This window comes from Pelobates fuscus, chromosome 2 (assembly GCF_036172605.1).
Source record: "Pelobates fuscus isolate aPelFus1 chromosome 2, aPelFus1.pri, whole genome shotgun sequence".
Lineage (NCBI taxonomy): Eukaryota > Metazoa > Chordata > Amphibia > Anura > Pelobatidae > Pelobates > Pelobates fuscus.
In genome coordinates this window covers 369,605,878-369,630,817 of record NC_086318.1, presented here as the reverse complement: position 1 = coordinate 369,630,817, position 24,940 = coordinate 369,605,878, and the positions used below count along the sequence as shown (strand labels likewise).

Sequence of the window (24,940 nt, the reverse complement as noted above, 5' to 3'; positions counted from 1 at the left end):
ATACTTTTGTGTGGCAATTTTGTTTTCTTTTATGGCTATAAAGTTTACAAGACAAACATACCAAATTCTAAAATCGCTCCATATTAAAAGCTTATTTTACTCCTTGTGCTTTGTGACCTGTAACTACCAAAAAAAAACTGAAAATCCCAGACACATTATATATTCTGTAAATCAGAACAACTAAATGAATTTATTTTTAATTACTTTCCTTAACCTGCACTAATTAGGCACACATTATTATTGCAAAAACTGAAAAAAAAAAAAAAAAATTCATTTTTTTTTGCATTTTTCTGTATTTTTTTTATAATAAATAAGCATGTATATTTATATATATGTTACATCAAATGAAAGCCCTTTCTGTCCTTTAAAAAACGGCATATAATATGCGTCGGTGCAATAAATTAGTCAAATGCAAATTGCAGTTGAACGCAAAGAACAAAAAATGCCGTTGTCACAAAGTGAAAGACAAGCTTCCGAAGCTCTGTCCTTAAGGGGTTAATACTCCCTGGGATATCAACTAAACGGCTGCAAGATATAATGCTGCGAGCTCTATCTCCCACAGTACAGCCCCCTACCCTCCATTAGCCCCCAGTTGGGGGAGATAGGTTCTATAGTATTTGGCCCACTAGCCCCTAGTTTTTAGACCAAAATATTAGAATTTGAAAAGTTATCCAAGTCACCTATGCTTTCAGTTTGGCTAGTGTAGTGTAAATAAAAAATAAATAAAATCCCTTTGAATTCCTTAGAAAGATTTCGCACTATAGTAAATAGCTCTGACAGTTCAGAAGTGCAAAGCACTACCACTGCGGAGACAACAGCCTCCCTCCTATTGGCTGAAATTTGTAACAATAAACATTCTCCCATAGGCTGGTGGGAAGACTTATCGCTCGTTCTATTGTCTAGTTTTAATGAAATCTAGCTTCTTATTGGACGAACTGTTTGACAGCTAGCTTCCTATTGGTTGCTTTGCTCCGCCCATAGTGCATGCGGCTGGCACTTGCCCTTGGTGTGCGCGCTGCGCGAGCCCCAGACGGCCATGGACGACGGAGAGTGTCTGCGGCAACGGAGGCCCATCCGGCCCCAGGTGGTCACTGATGAGGCAGCCGTGCAGGAAACCGAGAGGAACAGGTGAGAGGAAGGCTTGGCTTCCAGTGTCTGCCAATAGGCATCAGGGTCCCTGTATGGACAATGTAGGGTTAATATTGGTCAGCTGACCTGGGCGAAGGGTCTGCCATTCAATGGACCCTATGCAGGCCTATGGATTATACAACTCCCATCACTCCCAGTCCACAGCAGTTACAACTCCCATCACCCCCAGTCCACAGATGCAGTACTGCTTGAGAATAGCCATCTCTGTACCAAATCCAGCTAACGGGGAGGGTCATTCATCAAGATGTGAATGTATGGGGGCAGATGCCAGTATGTGCAGAGGTATGACAGCATTTACCCAGATTGTGTAATGTCATCATACATAGCAGGCTGCACACTTTATTTATTTTATATTTATGTCGCAGAATTCTCAGAGTGCACATACTGTGCCTTTCAATAGCAGATTTACTAAATGCCCTGCTTCTTATAGAGCATACATTAATTTAATATAGGGGTGCCCCAAATCCCCCCCCCCCCCCCCCAGAGGTTTTAGAACTACAGGTGTTTGGCAACCCTTATCTATTTATCCTTTCAGTGTATTTATGACCTCTAGTAAAATGTGACCTAAAGTTGCCTATCCTTAATGTGTAGTAATCACAACAAGAATATTGTTTCTTGCCTCCCTCTGATTTTTATTTTTTATAGTACGTGTGTATGTGTGTATGTGTGTGTGTGTGTGTGTATGTGTGTGTATATATATATATATATATATAATGTTGGATTAAACACTGTTTGTTTTGGAAGATCTTGGAGTGCACCCCCTTTTTTTTTTCCGTTTTGTTACATATTTAATGTGGGTTTCTGCACCCGGGCAAGTGAACTATTAAAAATTGTTTGTGTGTGTGTGTGTGTGTGTGTATATCATATTTTATGGTGCCCATTGTAAGTAGTCAAACTGTTTTGGAATGTTTGACTCCTTACCTGCTTGTTTGAAAAGTTCCAATGCGGGTGACTGGACACTGCTTGCACTATAACCAGTATAACAAACTGTAGTAGGTATTTTTCTTTGTGTTCCTTTAAACCCTGGATTTCAGCACATTACATCTGAACTGCAAAATGAAGACAACCCCCCCCCCCCCCCCCCCCCCAAAATGACACTACGTAGTGGAGTTGGGGAATTTTTTATTTTTTTTTTTCCAGATCAACGATTGAGTCTTAATTTTTATGTTTTGATTTAAAGGATCACTATAGGGTCAGGAACACACAACTTAGGTTTATGGGTACCTAAAGCGCATGCACTGCAATTGCATTAGGAGTACCCCATAGTTAGGCCACCCTGAAGACAGCCACTGGAAGTGGAGTTAACTCTGCAATGTAATTATTGTAGTTTCTCAATAACAGCGATAATTACAATTGCAGGGTTAAAGTGACAAGGACAGTGCACCCAGACCACTTCAATGAGCTGAAGTGGTCTGGGTGCCTATAAGTGTACCTTTAATCTGTAGTTGTTCTGGTGACTTTAATGTCCCTTTGATTATTTCAAAATCAGTGCTTCGTAAATAACCATGTCTGTCTCCAACTTATGTTCCTACAACCTGAAAGTAAGCCATGCTATTTACAAGTCTAGGATTTCCACTTTTTGCAAAGGATATTCTTTTCCCCCACTGTGCAGTAATACAATATTGCTAAACCATTTAATGCTCATAGCAGGAGCTCTGAATGTCTTCCCAAACTAGATTGCTGGAGTAAATTGGCGTCATTTGATACATTTTTTAAAATGTTGGAAAATACTCCCCTAATTAAAAGTTGACACGCAAAGTTTTAAAATTAGTGTTGGTTATTATGAACCAGCATTGAAATGACACTAATTATGACACTAATTATGTTTGCATGCTAATCTTGCAAAGAATGTTGTTGTCCCCCTCTCCCCCTCTATTTTGGTGGAATATATGCTCTCTTTTTTTGTCATGTGCAAACTTTTTTTTATTATTTAACAAAAAATATAAAAAAAAAATTCTACATCGTTTATTCTCCAGTCCTATGCAAAAAAATGAATTCTGTCAGCATGCACTGCAAGCTGTTGATAGTTGTAATCCCTTTCATTTACCGGCAGCTGTTATATTGCTGCAAGTGCCCTGGCATCCCCTTCTGTAAGTAGTTATAGCATTTTAAAACTGTTTGACTTCTTACATGGGGTCCAACAGGTACTGCTACCTGTCTTCACTACTGCTCAGTGAGAGCTGAAAGGACTCTTCACTGCGCTAAGCACTGTGGTGTAAGGCTTAGCTGATTGACTGGATGTTAGATGATGCTCTCAACCAATGGGCTAGCCTCTCGCTGGGCTTCTAAAACAGTTTGACTCTTTACAATGAGGGGCACTGTAGTAAACATATGGAATTAATAACTTAAAATAACTTAAAACCCAAGTGTAAAGTCAGTCCACACTCCTTGCTTTCGGCAATTCAATAATATTTATTAAGAGGCTAATCAAACATAAACAATACATAAACATTTGAATTAGGTCAGTATATGTTGCTACCAAACTAGTCATTAATTGAATGGAAAGTAAACTAAATTAACATAGTGAAACATGCATAGACACGTGATACAGTTACCACTCCATTGATCATCGGCTGAGAGTAAGAGGGAGAGGGAAATTCAAAGAGCGAGATCATGTGCTATTCACAAGGCTTTTAACAGGTTAACCCTTCCTTTTGCTGGACACACCTCCATCAGTCAGTCCCTTAGGACAGGGGTTCCCAACCCAGTTCTCAAGTACCCGCTCCCAGTCCAGGAGTTAGGGATTACCCTGTTGTGTCTAACGTGTGTGTTTTTTTTTCTTTTTCTTTTTCAAAAACACCTTAGACACAATTGAGTAATCCTTAAATCCTGGACTGTTAGGGAGGACTGGGTTAGGAACCACTGCCTTATGATCTAACAGAACCATAGTGCCTACTGGGGGAAGGGGGATTACACTGGAAGGGAATGGAGGAGGAGTTTATCAACAACCCAACTAGTTTTGCCTGGTGAAAGGTCATGTGCTTACAGAGGACCCCATTATTGCCTAAGTGTAGAATGGAGCATAAATCCCTGTATTAGAACACCATTACACTTTGTTGGCATACAGTTTGGCTGTTAATCAGTCCCCCCACTTATTACAGGCACCAGGGCATTCCTCGCACCATAAGCACTACAACGTGCTGTATTTATTATATTGCTTGAACTGTTCCTTTAAAGGACCATCACAATTTTGTATATTTACAAAAGAGATGGCGCATAGAGCACCATAAGCCTACTCTTTGTTCTGATAGTGGTTTGGATTTACTGTAATCTGTAAATAATTTTTGTAGCTGTAAGCCTGCCTTTCAGAACTGTCAGTCTGGCAAGCTTGATTCTTACTTCTGGTTTGTATGTGTTTATTTTTTTTCTTCTAACTTTTGTGTAGGGTCTGTGCATGCTCTAGTTAAACGGAATCTCTCCCCCCCCCCCCCCTCCCCCTCTCTCCCAGGAAAGGACTGTGGCTCAGCCGACAGCTACATGTAGCCCAGTTTACTGTGTAAACTGATAGTATCCGTGCTATAGCTACTATCACTTTTTAGAGCAGTTCCATTTGTGATATGAGTAGAACTGCTCCCATAAATCCTTATGAACAGATAGAAATGTGCTAAATACAACTTTAAATGGACACTCTAGGCACCAGAACCACTACAACTTAAACTAGTTGGTTCTAGTATCCCTACAGTCTCATCCGTGAGAAAAGGCAATGTTTACATGGCTGCGTAACTCCCCATCTAGTGGCCTTTACTCTGACAACCAAAAGATGGGCTTACTGGATGTGCCACTGCAGAACGTCTACATGTTTGGTATGGTGACGCCGAACGCTTCCCATACAGGTGCATTGAGTGAATGCATCTCTATGAGGCGATACTGATTGGTGCAGAGATTGCTGTGCATGTTCAATAGCCCCCAATGCTAGGATTGGCATTGGCATAATCAGTAATGATGATCTCCGCCAGGAAGAAGGGCCAGAGGAATTCTGGGGGAGAAAGGGGGTGCATCTAAATATGAAGGCTAATACTCTAACATTATGAAAGGAAAGTTTGTATTCCTACTGTTACTGTTCCTTTAACATTTTCTCTTTGAAGCACATTTTGTCAAATATAGGGTCAGATGTTTGAGAACAGACATCTGCAGTGTAATTTGGATAGAAAGACACTGAAAAAGAATTAATATAAATTCCAGCACAGTCAAAACTTACCATAAAACAAAGTAATCCTACTTTGTCTTATAGTCAAGCCTGAACGTGCCAAAACTTGGAAGCCAGAAGTCTTGTCTTTTGTCAGTTCCCGTGACAGCTGTGGGAAAAAGTTTCTTGTGCTTTGTGAGGGCTGGTCTACGAAGGGTCTGCCAGGAGGATCCTTTATATACCGATGTTGTTTTCTTGTGTGTGCATAGAGCACAGCAGGTATTCAAGTTCAGCCAGACACATCAGGAACTGAATAAAGAAGATAATGGGATGTTCGAGGTAGAGATTCCGTTAAGTATAACCTGCCTGAGCTCAGCCTTTAGGCTGCTGCACACAGAGTGTGGATTTTGCTTTTCGGGAAACTTTGCAAAATATAAAGAGAGCACTGGAGGTGATGGCGTAGAAGTATTCTAAGCTATATTAGAACTCTGTTCTAATAACCAATGGAAGTTTCATGAGCACTTGGCTTGCCTCAGAGGGAACACCAGGCCTATAGTACAAACGCATAAACGGTTTCCTAAAATTGTGAGAATGTATTATATATTGTTAGTGGATTATTTGTTCTTGATTATGTGTAATCGCACCGATTCCATAACCTTTAACAGTAAATGCTTTGTGTCAGATATCGGACTGTACCAGTTTAAATCTTACTTAGTATAGATAGTGTTGTTCTCTGTAAGCTGATTTGTAACATTTTGTAACTTTTTTTTCCCCTGCAGCACATACAGTGGAAAAGTCTTCAAAGCAACATTAACTTTTCTGGCACTGTCTTTGCTGATCCCATGTTTGGCTGCTATCTGTTTCCTTGATTGCCCCATTGATCCACAATATTTGAGGTATGTCGAAAAGGGGGGAATATGCTTTCATGATGTGTCTTTAACTTGCATAAATAAATACTTCCTAGTGGGATTATCTTAATTGACCATCAGTTGTTTGTAGAACTTTGGTTTGAATACTTGGTCATCTTCAGGTAAGCATTGCTGCTCTATTGAGCTAAATTACATTAGTGAAACCTTCTGAAGTGTGTGTGTGTGTTTGTTCGTGTTCCTGTTCCTGTTCCTGTTCCTGAGATCACATTCAGGAACATTTAAGAGAGTCTCAATATTTTCTATTTGATCACTCCCTATACTGCTCTCCTGGAGCCCCTGATTGAAGGTTATATTGTGATGGGTGGATGTTACCCTCTGCTTGGAAATCAGTCTCATTTATACAGTGGTGTGAATTGTTGGCCATTCAATGAGAATCACATTTTATGCCAAACAGCTATGGTTTTTTGTATTGTATTTTTTTTTTTTTTTAAATTTAAACCTTTGTCACCCCAGATATGTTTGCCAGAATGTAAAATTATCATGATATGTTTGCCAACGGGAAAGAAAATGTACTAAACTATCTCAAGGGAAAAATTACTAGCCCAATTTAATGTTTAAGGACCACTCTCGGCACCCAGGCCACTTCAGCTTAATGAATTGGTCTGGGTGCCAGGTCGCTATAGGATTAACCCTTTTTTTTTTTTTTTAAACATAGCAGTTTCAGAGAATCTACTATGTTTATACTGAGGGTTAATCCAGCCTCCAGAGCCTGTAGTGGCTGTCTCATTGACAGCCGCTAGAGGCGCTTGCGTGCTTCTCACTGTGAAAATCACAGTGAGAAGACGCCAGCGTCCATAGGAAAGCATTGTAAATGCTTTCCTATGAGACCGGCTGAATGCGCGCGCGGCTCCTGCCGCGCATGCTCATTCAGCCGATGACGTCGCGAGGAAGGAGGAGAGGAGGAGGAAAGCTCCCCGCCCGACGCTGGAGAAAGGTAAGATTTTAACCCCTTCCTCTCTCCAGAGCCTGGCGGGAGGGGGTCCCTGAGGGTTACACCATTGTCAGGGGAAACTGGCCAGGCTACTCCTGTCATCTTAACCAGTACAGCAGGCTGTAGTGGTCATGATATTTGGAGCAACCTGTTAATGTGGCGAGTTTTGGTGTAATACATGTTTTGTCTTACTTTGTCTCTATAAAAGTCTAATTCAAATGGCTTTTCATGTACCATATTGTTGAATAAGACATACGGGATGGCTCCCATGAGCTTACAATCTAGCACATGGGTAGGCAACCTTTGGTACTCCAGATGTCGTGGACCACATCTCCCATAATGCTTTTGCAGCCCTATTGTTGCCAAGCCGTCAGGGGAGATGTAGTGTAAATGTTTGCTGGGCGAAGCCAGGTTACAGGTATAGGTATGTAGAAAGAAAGAATGCAAAGGAAGTTTAGAATCCAGAAGTATAATATTCTGTGGGGAATGCTGGAGGTGGATTAGGTATTGGGGGGGAGGAGGATGTATAGCATTTGGTGTGAAACTGAAAAATCTTGGCAAATAAATTCAATCTCCCTAAAATAATAATAAAAATTTATATGAAAGTATTAGTTGCCAACTATACAGAAATTAACAAGGCAGGTTAACAAGTTGTAAGGCAAATAATACTAATAGTTGCTAAAGTGTGTTAGGATATTGAGGAAGATCTGTTAAACACCGTGGGGTTTCTGACTTGATTGAAGGTAATTTAATTGCTTCCAGAACGAAGATGATATTGCAAAACTTTGGATGTGTTTGCTTAAGGGAGTCGGAGTGCAGATATACATTTAATGGCTTGTCAGACAAATTGCCGAAACATCAGTCAGAGGGGTACACACTCTCTTACATTGAGAATGTGTTCAGTAATTTTCATTCTGTGACGTGGGTTACAATTGCTAATATGTGTTGCCCCTTTTAGTTTTATATCCTCACATATACGATTTTTGGCACGTCGCAGTATTTTTCCTTAATCTTTCAGTACAACGTTTGGCTAATAAATTATGGATTCTGCTATAGATCAGACTGGCTTAATTATAAATGTGAAATAATGAAAAAAATGCTAGTTTTGTACTTTAAGAATTTGTGTTCATTTAACATTCTTATTTTTATGAATACTTAAGTCTAAATTATTGCATGTGTTTTTATCTCGCTTACACAAGTATGTATTGTCTTCTTGAAAACATAATAAATGTCGCATTTTTAACTGCTAATTATGTTAGAATTTTTGCAGCCATAACATTTTCATTGTGTTGGCGCTGAAGAAAATATATTTAACTGGACATCTGCTTTGTGTTCTGCAATTCTAATTTTGCAATATGTTGCACAAAGTATTTTGACATTGAGTGTGAAGTAAAGTAATGGACATGGAATTTAAAAGTATACTTTCATATAAATCCACTTAATTTAAATCTCACATTTTTAAATCCATCATTTAAACCAACTTTTTACTCCTAACATTTCTATTTTTTTAAAGAAATATTTTCCCCTGTACAGATGGATAATCCTGAACTGACCATAGCACATATTGTGCAGTGTTGCTGTGTGGTCTGCTAATTTCTAAAAGTACACTCCAATCATCATAACCACTAGAACACTCTGTACCCTACAAGAGTATGGTTTGACACCTTGGGCTGAGAAGAATCTTGCAGTGCAAGGACACTTTTTTGGCTGTGAGCACTCAGCTGTCACTCTGAGTCAATGAGCCAGTATTGCATGTCAGGGGTTGGCACAATGGAGCTTGCAGGAGCTTCCAGCTCCCCAGTAGGTGGCAGCGGGCGCCTGGCGGACCCCTGGTAAGATGTCAAACGGTTTGACATCTTATCCTTGAAACCCTAGGAACCACTACAACAGGCTGTAGAGTTTTCAGTGCTTGGAGAAATCTTTCAACCGCTCCCTTTGATTCATGACATTGAATGAATGAAAGCCCCATGTAGGGCATATAAAACAGTCACAGGGGTATTCACTAAAACGAGAATTGCTGGTATTTCAAATTTAGCCAAACTGAAAGTATAATTTTGACTAAAGAATTTTTTAAACTCACTATTTTGGCCTAATTTTGAAGTTTAATTTGAAATCCTGTCAGTTCTCACTTGAGTAAACCGGTCAGCTTGTTATCGAGGTCATGTGTACAGGTTTGTTTTACTTTAACTATTTAGCCTGCTAAGAAATGACTGTGTACTGTAATAAATCAAATATTTCCATCATTGCCTCATTAACCCCTTAACCCCTTAAGGACCAAACTTCTGGAATAAAATGGAATCATGACGTGTCACACACGTCATGTGTCCTTAAGGGGTTAATGACACAACTTCTGGAATAAAAGGGAATCATGACGGAATATATCCGTCGTCTGTCCTTAAGGGGTTAATCCACTACTGCACAATTGGTAACTTGCACAGAAAAGTCATTGTATTGTGTTTTTTTTTTTTTTTCTTTAAATCGAATCCGCTTCTAGAGTCACATACTACATTTTAATTTTCTTTTTCTCCACTGTGCTTTCCAGCATGAAGGAAATTGTGAAAGGATATGCATGTATTCCGATTGTGTAACTATGCTTTATCAACTAATACTCGACCGCACTTGTTTATATTTTTATTCATGTCTGTTTTCTGAAATTAGTCTGCTGAATTGTGAAATATGCATCTGTTCATGCTCTGTATTTTCACTGATTTAAAAAAAAAAAAAAAAAAAAAAAACCCTCACAACATTCTGCTTTTTTGACCAGTGATTGCTACTAATATATTTTTTTAAATTTATTAATATACAAGAGGCAGGGGATCTTAAAGTAAAGTTGTCATGACAGAGCCCTTAATGCAATTAATATGTTTATCATAGAGATGCAAAATATGTTTTGTTGTCACCAACTCATCTCACCCACCCACCCCTCCCTGAAAAATTTGTATTTGATAAAGATAGAATCTTTAAGAAATACTTATTTTGACTGCTTGAATTTTAATGAAACTCCAACCCAGTCAAGAGATATGAGACAAAATAGGGACTACTTTGTCTCTGTATTTCTCCTCGGCCTGACTTTATTAGACTTGGTAAGGAGTCTAAGTGTCAATCCTGACAGCCATCACCAGTGACGCCTGCAGGGAATTGGCTGTGTCTATGGGAAAGTCTTGCGGGATCTCGCTCGAGAGTACAACAGTGACTTTGGCACTGAAGAGGACCCGCCAGATCAAGATGGCACCCGCGAAGGACCGGTTTGGGTAAGTAAATTTGCCTGTAATACTATATATATATATATATATATATATATATATATATATATATATATATATATATATATATATATATATATATATATATATATATATATATATATATATTTTTTTTTTTTTTAACTCTTACCTCTGGTCACCTGATTGTTAACCGGTGTCACGACTGGAATTAGGCTGACCACACCAGGGGCTAAAAGGTAGATCCCAGATGTTGTAGAACTACAGCTTCCATGATGCTTTGTCATTCTAAAGAAACGTAGTTCCACAACATCTGGGAATCTACCTCTTGGGCTCCCCTGGACCACACAACAGAACGTGCAAGAGGCAGATGAGACTCGCATGCCCACACCTGTACTTAAAGGATTGCCAACCTACATCTGTACCCCAAGATGGGATGCCTTTTGAAATAAGACTTTCATAGAGAAGCTAGCTGTTCTTGACCACTCAAAGATTACCTGACAATCTCCCACCAGACAGTATGCTAGCAGTAGTTTATTAGGCACCATTTACAATCCTGACTAACACCATCACAGAGACCAACAAGCTCATATATGGCACAGCAGTTATGATCATCCAAATGCTGGACGAAATTATCAGACAGAATCTACTTCCTGCTTAATGGCTTTTACTGAAGGGGTTATTTTTGTCTTCGACAATTGCACAGTTCAGTAATTTGTTTATTTTTTAAATACATTTAAAAGGTGTGTTGTGTTTTTTTTTTCTTAACATTCTTGCAAACAACTTTTTTTTTTTTCTAGTTACCATGTGCCTCCTCTTATGACGGGTGCCCTTGAGCAAAATGTGAAATTAAGACAAGCTGAACGATTGTATGAGGGGCAACTTATTGGGCCAGAATCCCTTGCGAACATTGGAGGTCGGTGCATTGTATGAAGCGATAACCATACCCCATCATATCTTATTACATGATAAACTTATATAAACCCTCTCATTGCAATGGATAAATAGGAGCCGGCAGCATGCAACTGTCAACGTGGAATGTAGATATGCTTTATGTGACTTGAAAAGTATGTTTGTTTCAATAGTGCAGTGAGGTAACAAATGTTGAGAAACTTGTTCACAAATTACTGTAAGCAGTGTCCTTGTCTGCTTTTATTATAATCATTCAAATTCCTTATGTGTGTAATCCATTGTTGGGTAATCCTTTTAAAACATTTAAGACATTATTTACAATGTTGCAATGGAGTCCAATGTCTTTATTGTGGGCATTCATTCAGTGATAAAGCTTCACTTTTGTTACATGCAAAAATGTTAAAGCACTTGTACTATATTGGTGCTACATACAGGGGCGTATTAGGCTAACAAGGCATTTGCCTTGGGCGGCATTTTCCACGCCGCCCCCAAATGCCCAGGGCAAATGCCTTGTTAGCCTTGCGGCTAACCGACATGCCGTCTGGGCGGGCGGGCGGCGCTGGCGAGGGAGCACTTCCTCTGAGCTGTCTGCTCAGCTCCCTCGCGCGCCGCAGTGAGGCTGGGAGCCGGAAGATGACGGCATATTCCGGCTCCCAGCCTCACTCTGCGGGCGGCGCGCGAGGGAGCTGAGCAGACAGCTCAAAGGAAGTGGAAGTGCTCCCTCGCCAGCGCCGCCAGCCAGCGCCGCCCAGCAGCCACTGGACCACCAGGGAGAAATAGGAACCCCCCCCCCCCCCCCCCCAGCATTCCCAAAGGTAAGGAGGCTGGGGGGGTTAAATAAAAAAAAAAAAAAAAGTGTGAAATATGTGAGTGAGTGAGTATGTGTGTGTGTCTGTTAGTGTGTGAATGTCAGTGTGTGTGTGTGAATGTCAGTGTGTGTGTGTGAATGTCAGTGTGTGAGTGTGTGTTTCTGTTAGCTAGTGTGTGTTTCTGTTAGCTAGTGTGTGTTTCTGTTAGCTAGTGTGTGTTTCTGTTAGCTAGTGTGTGTTTCTGTTAGCTAGTGTATGCGTATCTGTAAGTGAGTGTGTGTGTGTGTGTGTGTGTATTTAGAAGGCGGGGCGGGGGAAGGGTGGGGGTGGTGCGGGCGGGGGGAAGGGTTGGATGGGGGTGGCGCGGGCGGGAGGGGGGCGCCTGAGTTTTGTCCTGCCTAGGGCAGCACAAAACCAGGATACACCACTGGCTTACATATATGATAATAATGTAGCCCGTATCAAGTTTTGTTTCAACCTCTTTCTGTTGTTGGATAGATCTGTTTATCATAATTTTTAGGATAATCTAGTGTTGAGAATTATGGTTATTAGAGAAACTATCAAACCACCATAACCACTGCAGATCCAGGACTTTGAGTTGCTAACAATGCTTTCTTTATTTAGATGTGTTTTTCACTGGAACAGCTGATGGGCAGATTGTAAAGATTGAAGATGGCCAAATTCACACAATTGCTAGACTTGGCAGACCCCCATGCGGTAAGCACTTTTAGATAACCATTTATTCCGCTACGGTACTACAGCTTGCTTGACATCAGCTGATATCCTCAGGCAATGAGCTGAAGGAAGTTCCTGCTTAGGAACTTTGGAATTATTAGTGGAGATTGGGAAAAGCCCATGGGAGTGGCAGTTCTTGCACCATAATCACAACCGCAAGCTTTAGTGATTATGGTGCTTGGAGTGTTCCTTTTAAGGCTTATGTTATCCATCCGTATTTATCATTTGGAATGCAGTAAATTATTACTGCATTTATTGTGTAGAGATATAGATGGATATATAACAGTGCTGGGATTGCTAAAAATCTATTAAATCAAGGAGGGAATGAATGCTAGGAGCCCTGTGCAGTTGTGCTTGCAGGCTGCAATTTTGAATATGTGGAGTTAACAAGCAAGTTGGCATTTGACCCCAAAGCAATTGTGAACAATCCATTCAACAAATCTATTTGTAATGAAAAACATGCTTCATTTCACAGCTCACTCAAATTCCTATGTTGTATTTATGCAATACATATCTACCCCATCATAAGAGACATGTTCAAACAAGATACAGTATTGCCAAAGCTTAGTTTTCAATTGCTATGAACTAATGAGTTTCCCTAGTGTTGCAAACTGCTTCTCTTATCAACTTTACTTGAGTTGTAAGAATTCTATGTTTTTTCCATGAGTTGGAGTAGGGACTGTAGTGATAACCTTTCTCTGCATTGTTCTTATCATGCACATCGGGCAAATACACTTAATGGGAGAGTTTTTAATATACACTGGCAAAATTATAAAACGCAACACTTGTTTTTGCCCCCATTTTTTCATGAGCTGAACTAAAAGATCTAAGACTTTTTCTATGTACACAAAAGTCCTTTCTCTCAAATATTGTTCACAAATCTGTGTTAGTGTGCGCTTCTCCTTTGCCAAGATAATCCATCCACCTCACAGGTGTGGCATATCAAGATGCTGATTGGACAGATTTGTGAACAATATTTGAGAGAAATAGGCCTTATGTGTACATAGAAAAAGTCTTAGATCTTTTAGTTCAGCTCATGAAAAATGGGGGCAAAAACAAGTGTTACGTTTCTAATTTTGTTCAGTGTATGTAAAAAAATAAAATGAACTACGTTCATAAATTCTGTCACTCAGTTTACACAATTTAAACTTAGTAGATAATTTGGTAAAAATAAATATAGTAGAAAACGTATGGTCAGACCATAGTATGTATATATTTGTAATAAAAGATAATTTGACAGCTAGAAATAATCCAACGTGGAAATTAAATAATTACTTGCTGTATAACAAAAACTGTAAGACTAAATTGGAGAGATTGATAGTCTGCTTTTTTAAGGAGAATGATCCTTCAGATACCTCAAATTTAAATACGTGGTGTTCCTTTAAAGCAGTTATGAGAGGCTATCTTATAAAGTTAAATCATGAAGTTAAAACTAAAGAAAAAAAGATTAGGAGAGCTATATATTGAACTCTATAAGCTTACAGAGGATAATGAAGATCCTACAATAGAGAAAGGAAGACGAATAACAGAAGTTCAAAAGAATATCGTACAATGCTTGAATATTAAAACAGCAAACAATATTAAACTAAAACTGAGATTTTATTGTAGAGGGAATAAAACAGACAAGATGCTAACTAAGAAGTTGAGGAAACAGCATGCTGATGCTCGGATATCTAAGATTGTATATAACCAAAAAACTTATATAAATCCAAAAGATATTGGTAACTGCTTCAGAGATTATTATGGGATATTATATAATCTTCCTGATGAAGTCGCTACAAATAAGATTAAACAGTATCTGACTAGTACAAATCTAATAAAAATTGATCAAACTCAGAAAGATGGTCTCAACAAGCCGATCACAGAGGCTGAGGTTAATATGGCTATATCGAAAACCCAGAAACTGAAAACACCCGGTCCAGATGGATTTTCTAATCTGTTTTTTCATACATATAAATCTATTCTGAGTAAACAATTAGCATTAGTATTCAATAATGCGGTTCAAATAGGAAGTTTCCCTGAAGAGATGACAAGAGCGAATATGCTCCCCATCTTGAAACAAGGAAAAGATCCAACTGCCGTTGCTAGCTACCGTCCCATATCATTAATTAATTCTGATGTAAAAATACTAATCCATTTTGGCAGACCGCCTTAAGAGTATTATCAAAACGCTAATCCACAGCGATCAAATTGGTTTCATACCAGATAGATGGGTAGGCTCTAACTCAAGAAGAATTATAGATATTATAGACAACGCTAATAAGAAACATATCCCCCTTATGACTTTAGCAGTCAACGCAGAAAAAAGCTTTCGACAGGCTGAATTGGAAGTTTTTAGAATTAACTTTATAAGTATATGGAATAGGTGGTTGGATGTTAAGAGGAATTATGGCCTTATATAAAAATCCTTCAACTAGAATAGTAGGTCCAAATGTTTGTTCAGACTGGGTATCAGTAAATAATGGGGTGCGACAAGGCTGCCCACTCTCGCCATTATTATATATTCTTTCAAAAGAACCCTTAGCGGAAAATATCAGGAAAAATGCAGATATAAAAGGATATAGAACAAGAGATAAAGAATTTAAAATTAGTCTTTATGCGGACGATATCCTTTTATCAATCACTGACCCAATCAGTTCCCTGAATTATCTGATGGAGGAAGTCAGAACGAATAGTCAATTAGCTAATTATAAGTTAAATAATGAAAAAAACAGTTGTGATGAGTATTGAACTAGATAAGAAATCAAGAGAGGAAATTAGTAATAAATACGCATTCACATGGGCATCTCAGAAATTCGATTGCCTAGGTATATCTATCACTAAGAATATAGAGAGAATGATGGAAGAAAGCTTTTTAAAGTTACTAAAAAGTACAAACTTATTACTTAAAGACTGGAGAAATATGCAGATTACTTGGTGGGGCCGCATTAATGTTATTAATTCTTATATCATCCCTAAATGGAATTATTTATTCCAAATTATTCCACTTAAGATCCCAGATACCTGGTTGGCGTTATTACAAAACAATTTAGAAAATGTTATCAATAAGGGTAAGAAAAATAGAATTAACAGAAATATTCTTACATTAAAAACTAAGGATGGAGGATTAAATTTCCCCAATATAAGAGTTATGTAATGGGCAAATGCGATCACTCATATGTATAGGTCCCAGACGGTGACAGCTAAAGAAGAAAGCTGGTTCAATATCGAAATGGAAGATCTGGGATTAAAAAACCCAGAGGGTTTGTTATGGAATATGAAAACTCTAGATAAAATGGGGATTGACATTAAAAATAATAAGATATGGGCCCAAATGCTGCCCGTCTGGGAGGAAATCAAAAAGAAAATAGACCTTAAGTTTGTAATTATGGATACGGCAAACTTGAGGATAATAGAAGCCAATATGATAGATCTGTCCTTAGATATCTGGAGAACACAAGGAATAAATAAAGTGTCACAGATATTATATTCAGATAAAATAATGTCTTTTGGCACCATTGTACAAAAGTATCAACTCCCCCAACGAGAGTCGTTTAACTACTTGAGGCTTAAACACTTCCTGCAGAAACATCTTATTAGAGAGTCTGGAAAATCGTCCATATTGATAAAACTCATATTCTCAAATCAGATTATACCTAACGTTTTAGCTAAAGCAATAGAGGTAATCAGAAATATCAATGAGGTATCTAGTTTTCCCCAGAAGACTAAATGGGAAAAAGATTTAAAGTGTTCTTTGGATTATCAAGATTGGTGTAAAGCTATAAACAATACTCGCCGACAGGTCCAATGTTTAAACCTATTAGAGACCTACTATAAGGTCATCTATAGATGGTACTTAGTTCCTAGCAAGCTATCTCAGATGTATCCAGGAGTTACCTCTAGATGTTGGAGATGTGACAAAGAGGATGGATCATTTCTCCACATTTGGTGGAGCTGTTCAAACATTCAGATCTCAATTAAGAGAATGTTAAGTTTCATTAAAGATATAACTGGAATAGAACTAGATAAGAAACCAGAGGTAGTTTTGTTGCATATTCATTGGCCAAATATGCCACACACAACCAGATGTTTTATAATCCATTGTTTTATTGCATTTAAAATTGTTCTGGCACGGAATTGGAAATCTAATCAAGTATTGCTTTGGGATTCTATTAAAGATCAAATCAATCTTCAGGCGAAGATGGAAATAGATCTGAGCATACCGTATCTGAACTCCCCAAAAAGAATGGACCTATGGCAAAGCTGGGTTAATAAACTCGAAACTAGCTTATAAATTAAACTGGTATACATTAGATCTGCAACTACCTGAATAGTACGAGTCCTGAGCTAAGACAGACCCCTCTCCTAGCCCGTCCCTGCAGATAAGGGTGTAATATGTAATATGTCTGTCTATTGTGAATTGTGAATGTTTTAACTATGTAATTGTGTAATTTGACTTGTGTTGTTTTGTCGGTTTATGTATTTTTGTCATAAATTGAATAAAAGAATTTATCCACATCGGGCAAATACACTTAATGGGAGAGTTTTTAATATACACTGGCAAAATTATAAACGCAACACTTGGTTTTGCCCCCATTTTTTCATGAGCTGAACTAAAAGATCTGACTTTTTCTATGTACACAAGTCCTTTCTCTCAAATATTGTTCACAAATCTGTGTTAGTGTGCACTTCTCCTTTGTCAAGATAATCCATCCACCTCACAGGTGTGGCATATCAAGATGCTGATTGGACAGATTTGTGAACGATAGTTGAGAGAAATAGGTCTTATGTATACATAGAAAAAGTCTTAGATCTTTTAGTTCAGCTCATGAAAAATGGGGGCAAAAACAAGTGTTACGTTTCTAATTTTGTTCAGTGTATGTAAAAAAAATAAAATAAACTACGTTCATAAATTCTGTCACTCAGTTTACACATTGCTGTGTCTTTTCTAACAGGAACCCGTGAATATGAACCAAACTGTGGACGACCCCTGGGGCTTCGAGTTGGTCCTAATGGAACGCTCTTTGTTGCTGATGCTTACCAGGGAATATTTGAAGTAAACCCTGTTACAGGTGTGTGAACCAGAAATTGTGATACTAGTGTGTTAAATACTTTAAAGTAGATATTCCTACTCTAACAAAAATTTGGTTTAGGTGCTGTGGAGAAGCTTGTGTCTTCAGAGACACTTGTCCAAGGGAAGAAAATGTCCTTTGTAAATGATCTAGTTGTGACCAGTGATGGAAGGAAGATCTACTTCACAGATTCCAGTAGCAAATGGCAGAGACGGGATTATCCATATCTTGTTATGGAGGGAACAGATGATGGACGGCAAGTACTTAAACTCCTCCTTCTAACTACCTCTTAATTTGCTTTAGGCATGCAATATAGCGTATAATACCCCTATTTTCAAAACTTTATACAATAACGCAATTTAAAAAAAAAAATGCACAAATGTCTAAATATATATAAAACGTTCAAAGTTCACTGTACTTCACATGCACAGGAAGGGTTGTCTTTATTTCAAGTGCCTGTAGGTGCAGATGATTGACAGGGATTACATCTCCCTCTATAAAAAAAGGGGAGGGGGGAGGGTGTGGGGGGATAAAAAAAAAAAAAATTATAAAAATGTGATTAGCATGTAGTAGAATGAAAAAGTATATGCCCATCAGCAGTCTCTGATTTGGGTTTTCAGTTGTGTGTGTTTTTGTTTTGTTCTATCGCTTGAGCCACAGTCCAGCAGCAGTCACTTTTTGTTACTTTATTAATCATGCATTGTGTTAAAGAATCACTATAAGGTCAGGAACACAAACATGTATTCCAGACCCTATAGGGTTAAAACCACCATCTAGCTACCCTGGTCCCCTCATGCCTCCCTACATATAGATATTTAGATATAAAATCTTACTTGTATTCAAGTCTGCAGCTGCTTATTTTGTACCTGTTTCCTTTAGGCCTGCCTGCTGACATCAGCAGAAGTGGTAGCCTGATCCAATCACAATGCTTCCCCATAGGATTGGCTGAGACTGACAAAGAGGCAGAGCCAGCATGATACAAACACAGCCCTGGCCAATCAGCATCTCATCATAGAGATGAATTGAATCAATGCCTCTCTATGAGGAAAGTTCAGTGTCTGCATGCAGAGGGAGGAGACACTGAATGTTTGGATGCATTTTAGGCAGCCATGACCCAGGAAGGATCTCTAACAGCTATCTGAGGAGTGGCCAGTAAAGTTATCACTAGGCTGTAATGTAAACCCTGCATTTTCCCCGAAAAGACCGTGTTTACAGCAAAAAGCCTGACGGTAATGATTCTACTCACCAGAACAAATGCAATAAGCTGTAGTTGTTCTGGTGACTATAGTGTCCCTTTAACCCCTTAAGGACACATGACGTGTGTGACATGTCATGATTCCCTTTTATTCCAGAAGTTTGGTCCTTAAGGGGTTAAGTAAACTTTTCATTGCAAAGTACTCACTAGGAGAGCTAAGTGACTGACTGAACTGTTTTTCAATCATAATAGATCTTATTATCATGTATAGATCTTATTTAAAAACAAAAAAGTAGGCCTGGTAGCAAGCACATAGAATTTGCTATTTCTTGTATAGATTGCTGTTTTGGGACAATAAGAAAAAAAAATTGTGTGTGTGTGTGTAGATAGATATGGATGGATATAGACATACATTATCGTTTTTTTGTTTTTTTTATTAAATAAAGGGAGGGAGGAGGAGGGAGAATGGCATCATCAAAATTGGGAGATAAATAAAATCATCTGAATCTTTATCTGACAATGCTATACCTAGCTATATCTGTGCTTGTATGTATTTGGGTAGAGTATATCATTTGCCTTTTTAAAAAGGAGGATCCAGTAAAAGACAATGTATATATTTGTGGCATATTTATTTTTCCAACATTCTACTGACCTCATTCCATGTGTACAATGCATAACTTGGCTTATTCTCACTTTGAATACAACTAGGAAAGGGTAAACACATGTTTTGACAGCTGTAAAGCCGTGTCCACTTATCTATAACAGAGTGATTGGATTGAGTAAATCCTGTAATTATGTGTTACATGCAGATTGCTGGAGTATGACAGAATAACAAAAGAAGTGAAGGTTTTGATGGGAGGATTAAGGTTCCCCAATGGCGTGCAGCTCTCTCCAGCCGAAGATTTCTTGCTTGTAGCAGAAACTACAATGGCACGAATAAAGAGGTTTGGGATTGGTATTATTCTCATTGCCTGTCGAATGTCAAAACCAGCATTATTGTTAATGTGTATATAGTCTGTTTAACTCCTCATTTAAGAAATGTGTATTTCTGTGGCAGTGAAAAAAAAATCCAGATCACAATATAGTGCAGATCAATATATAAATAACTCGCATACAAAAAAACTCTGCATCATTTGATGGTAAAAAAAATAAATTCGTACATAATATGTGTATGTCTTTTTAAGACTAGCGCAGCAACTCGCTGTTATAACTAGAACATAATGTGTATCATCATCTAAAGATAGTGTTTGTCTTCTGTGATGGCGTAGTAGTGGCCAGTTAAAGCAAACAGAGCCCAGACCTGGCTCCAAATACCCACACACAAACAAAAGCAAGATCTCTAGGGAAAGCTGAGAATCACCAGCCCACTTGAAACATGCCACTGCCATACATTATAGAGTATCTCTGTCCTGAAACCCCATCAGCCATCTATCCCTATAGTGAAAAGCCACCATTTAGGTGGCTTGCCCACTCATAATGACTTAAAACTCACTTGATTTTCACCTCTTCACGGGACTGCCGGCGCTGGCCCTGCCCTCTTGGTGACATCATCAAAATTGCCGCTTTTTAGCCATGGGGAAAGCATTGGGTTGGCTAAAATTGGCAAGGGGGCAGGGCCAATCACCATTTTGGCCAATCGGCACCTCCTCATAGAAATGAAATTAATAAATGCATCTCTATGAGGAAAATTCAGCCTCCCCATGCAGAACGTGGGGACGCTGAACGGCAGGACTGCTTACTGTGCAGCCCTAAGACAGGAAGCCCCTCCAGTAGCCATCTAAGAAGTGGCCACTTGGAGGTGTACCTAGGGGCAATGTAAACACTGCCTTTTCTATGAAAAGGCAGTGTTGACCTGAAAATGCCTAAAGGGAGCTATTATATTCACCAGAACAAATAGATTAAGCTGTAGTTGTTCTGGTGACTATAGTGTCCCTTTAACCCCTTAAGGACACACGACGTGTGTGACACGTCATGATTCCCTTTTATTCCAGAAGTTTGGTCCTTAAGGGGTTAAAGTGCAAATTTAAATGTTAACTACAGGTATCAAACCCACAATTTTGTGAAAATAATGAACAGTAGTAGGTTTGCACTAATGGTCATTGTTTCTGTTTACCCTCTTCACTAGATATTACGTGTCTGGTCTTACAAAAGGTGGGGTAGACATGTTTATGGACAACTTGCCAGGTTTTCCTGATAACATACGGCTCAGTAGCTCGGGAGGATACTGGGTTGCCATGTCTGCTGTGAGACTCAATCCTGGATTTTCCATGTTGGATTTCTTGGCTAATAAACCGTGGATTAAAAGAATTATATTTAAGGTATGTGATTAAAATTTATATAACTATATGCTAAGAGAATACAATATGGTATGCTGGTGATTTGAACAACTCTAACTATATTTAAATACTTGCTTGAATTAAGAATTTTGTGTGTATAATATTTCATCAAATTCCCCAATAAATCTATAATGAGGATTATCTTTGTAACTGAACTATAACTTTTTTTATTTTATTGTGTGTTTATCGTGTGTGTGTGTGTGTGTGTGTGTGTGTCTCAGATGATGCACAGCAGAATAATACAAGCACCGGGCAAGTATATTTATGATCCACAGAATGCAGGATTATTTTTCTTGTATATGTATATACTTTTTTTATTTTATCGTGTGTGTGTCTCAGATGATGCACAGCAGAATATATATACTTTAACTGGCCCCTAATATATAAATATATATATATATATATATATATATATATATATATATATATATATATATATATATATATATTCATATATATATTCTGCTGTGCATCATCTGAGACACACACACACACACACGATAAAATAAAGTATATACATATACAAGAGACACACACACACACACACGAGAGAAAATAAAAAAGTATATACATATACAAGAGACACACACACACACACACACACACGAGAGAAAATAAAAAAGTATATACATATACAAGAGACACACACACACACACACACACATGATAAAATAAAAAAGTATATACATATACAAGAAAAATAATCCTGCACTCCGTGGATCATAAATATACTTGCCCGGTGCTTGTCAGGCAAAGATACAGGAACAAATGATCCAGATAGCACTCCCAGGGCTTGTAAATAAAACGTAGCTTTTAATTAGCTTTAAAAATAAATTAACGTTTCTGTCTGTTACACACAGACTTTCATCAGGACTATCTGTGTGTAACAGACTGAAACGTTGATTTATTTTTATAATTCTTTATTTTTGTAGTGCATAAGATGGTAACATACAGGCACATGGTACCCCAAAGGCAATCCACATGCGTATTGCAAGATAAGAGTACATTGCATAGGAAACATTAGGGTGTGGTAGTACGGTGCACTATTTTTTATATATATATGGTCACGTTTAGATCATGCTGAGTATTGTATAGATTGAGATTCTTATGAGACCTCAAGAAATTATACAGGAATATAGCTTTGCACTTGAATTATATGGTTACATGCAGGTTATATGCTTAGGTTTTAGTTAAGTACATGCTTAGGTACCAGCGATTTAATTTCACCCTTTACGCCCCTTAGCCACCCATGGATGCAGTAGGCAAGGCCCAATGAATACACTGTTAACCCCTAGCCACTGATAGCTATGCATGGAGACATATAATACAGTAAGGCAGGTAGCATTTCAGTATTTTACACTAGGGAGGGTAAGGACTATTCTGTTCAAGCTTAGAAGGACTCTTTGCGTCCGGAATGTCCTGCTTTCTATGGATTCAGTGCGTTCTCCCTGTTGCCTGATAGACTGCTCGCGGTGCGGCTGCTGTGGGCTGGCTAGCCGGTGCTGTATGGGGTGCTGTGCGACGTCCGAATTTCTGGGCTTGGACCTCGGAGTTTCCAAGGGGTGATGTGGTGCAGAGTGAGGGCTGGTATGGTCTGCTGGTTGCAGGCTTGGTGCGTTGCGCCTTTTTTTTCCCCGCCGCTGGTTGTTGATCTCTCCCCTTACCGGAGCTGAGAGCCTGAGAGGAGTTCCACAAGGTTAGTGTCCCAGTAGGGTGCCATATTGCAGGTACACGGCTGGAGTCCATGTGTGGCTGATCCCGCAGTGCTATTGAGCCACGTTGGATGCGGCAGTTGTGGGTTAGGTCTCTCCCGCCGAGATCTTGAAGTTTAGTGTGTGTCCTCCGCCATTTTGAGATCTGGCAGTACAGCAAGGCCTCAGTCCTAATCGTGGCGGTCTGGGTGTCAGGGTTTCTGGGTGAGGACCGGGATCACCCCCCTGGTCCAGGGGGGGGGGGGGGGGGGGAACGGAGCCGGTTCCTCGAGGGCCTAGGCCCCTGGCTGGGTACTGTTCGGCGGGATAGCGGGGCGTCGGCCGTCCGCACCGCTCACGGCTGGATTTATTTTTAATGCTAATTAAAAGCTAAGTTTTATTTACAAGTCTTGGGAGTGCTATCTGGATCATTTGTTTGTGTGTGTCTATCTCTATCTCTGTCTCTATCCCATTTATTTGAGATTACAGAATTAAAAATGCATCTGTCTTCTTGTTGCACTGTATCCTGATTATTTTATTATTCCAACAGTTATTCAGCCATGATACAGTGATGAAGTTTGTTCCCAGATACAGTCTCGTTGTAGAACTCGGTGAGAAGGGAGCTTATAAAAGAAGTTTTCACGATCCCAATGGAGAGGTGGTTACCTTCATTAGCGAAGCCCATGAACATGATGGATATTTATACATGGGATCCTTCCGCTCTCCTTTTATTTGCAAACTGAATCTTCAGGAAGTGTGATATTCTAATAATGCAACAAAATCCTAATCATTTTAGTAAATGAGCAAAAAATGTATCTGTTTTGAATTTAACTACCTTTACATCCCCCAGTGAGATGTTTATTTGCGACCTAGTGGGGCCCAAAGAGAAACACGTATCCATCTTGGAACCACCTTGGATATTATTAGATTTGTGAATATGATAACGTATTATCATTTCCAACGATGTAATGTTAGCCATTTAAGCTGTTGTGGGACCAGAGCAGCATATTACGTTATAAATTGTTGACACATCCAAACTTAAAAGTACTGTGTGTGCCCAATGTATGTGCTGAGTTAACCATACGTCTAAGAACAAACCGTGGCTTTAAATGACCATCATTTGAAGTTGTGCAGATCAAGTATTCTATAAGCACATAAGAAATGGTTCTGCATGCTCATTTACCTGAATAAAGGCAGTTGGTAATTTATAAACCTTCTTGATTTGCCACAAAAGTACTGGATAGATTTCTCAGACACAGAAAATAAACACGTGAATGGGATATATTACCCCAGCTTTGGGTAAAAGACTATATAGATAAAATATGTCTGAGGGGACCGAATTTATCTCTGTATTTTTTTATTATTACCCCGATATTGAAAAGGGATCGCATTATTTGTGATCTCATATCTGTCCTTTTTCTTACTAGTGTTGATATAAGACGTAGTCTGGTGCAGCATTCTAAATAAACGTGCAACTCTTGCACTGACTTAATTAATTCCCTAATAAAATGTAACATCTATACAATACTTTGCATACTGTAAAAACGGCAAAGTCAGCCATGCCTTATACAAAATATTATTCAGTAGGTTTAAATAATGGCCTGGGTTAAAGCTGTGTGTGTGTGTGTGTTTTTTGTTTGTTTGTTTTTTTTGTGTGTCAAATACTAATCTACCGAATGATTCAATTTTTGCAGTTATTTATAAACTTACAAATTGCAGAGAAGCTAAATTATAGCATCAAAGTGGAAAATTCTGCATCACTACAGAACATGATCTGAAAGACTGCAGTGTTGATTGCCAAGTGCAACACATCCTTAAATGCTACAACAGAGAAAAAGATAAATACAAATGTGTA

At 38.7% G+C, this 24,940-nt stretch overlaps 1 protein-coding gene across 1 annotated transcript; it reads left to right on the top strand.

Annotated features, from left to right (window-relative positions):
* Positions 1 to 985: 985 nt before the first annotated feature.
* APMAP (adipocyte plasma membrane associated protein) lies at positions 986 to 24,922 on the top strand. Its single transcript, XM_063443702.1, has 9 exons — positions 986 to 1,128; positions 6,055 to 6,171; positions 11,157 to 11,272; positions 12,702 to 12,794; positions 17,747 to 17,863; positions 17,945 to 18,119; positions 19,868 to 20,002; positions 21,184 to 21,376; positions 23,636 to 24,922. The coding sequence occupies exons 1-9, from the start codon at positions 1,037 to 1,039 to the stop codon at positions 23,843 to 23,845; spliced, it is 1,248 nt and encodes a 415-aa protein (XP_063299772.1). The 5' UTR covers positions 986 to 1,036; the 3' UTR covers positions 23,846 to 24,922.
* The last annotated feature ends 18 nt before the right edge of the window (positions 24,923 to 24,940 follow it).

What these genes read in the sequence shown, in the direction of transcription:
- APMAP (XM_063443702.1), top strand. Translation starts at nt 1,037, where the DNA reads ATGGACGACGGAGAGTGTCTGCGGCAACGGAGGCCCATCCGGCCCCAG. An exon ending in CAGGAAACCGAGAGGAACAG is followed by an intron (nt 1,129 to 6,054) that starts GTGAGAGGAAGG and finishes TTTCCCCTGCAG; the next exon opens with CACATACAGTGGAAAAGTCT. An exon ending in ATCCCTTGCGAACATTGGAG is followed by an intron (nt 11,273 to 12,701) that starts GTCGGTGCATTG and finishes TTCTTTATTTAG; the next exon opens with ATGTGTTTTTCACTGGAACA.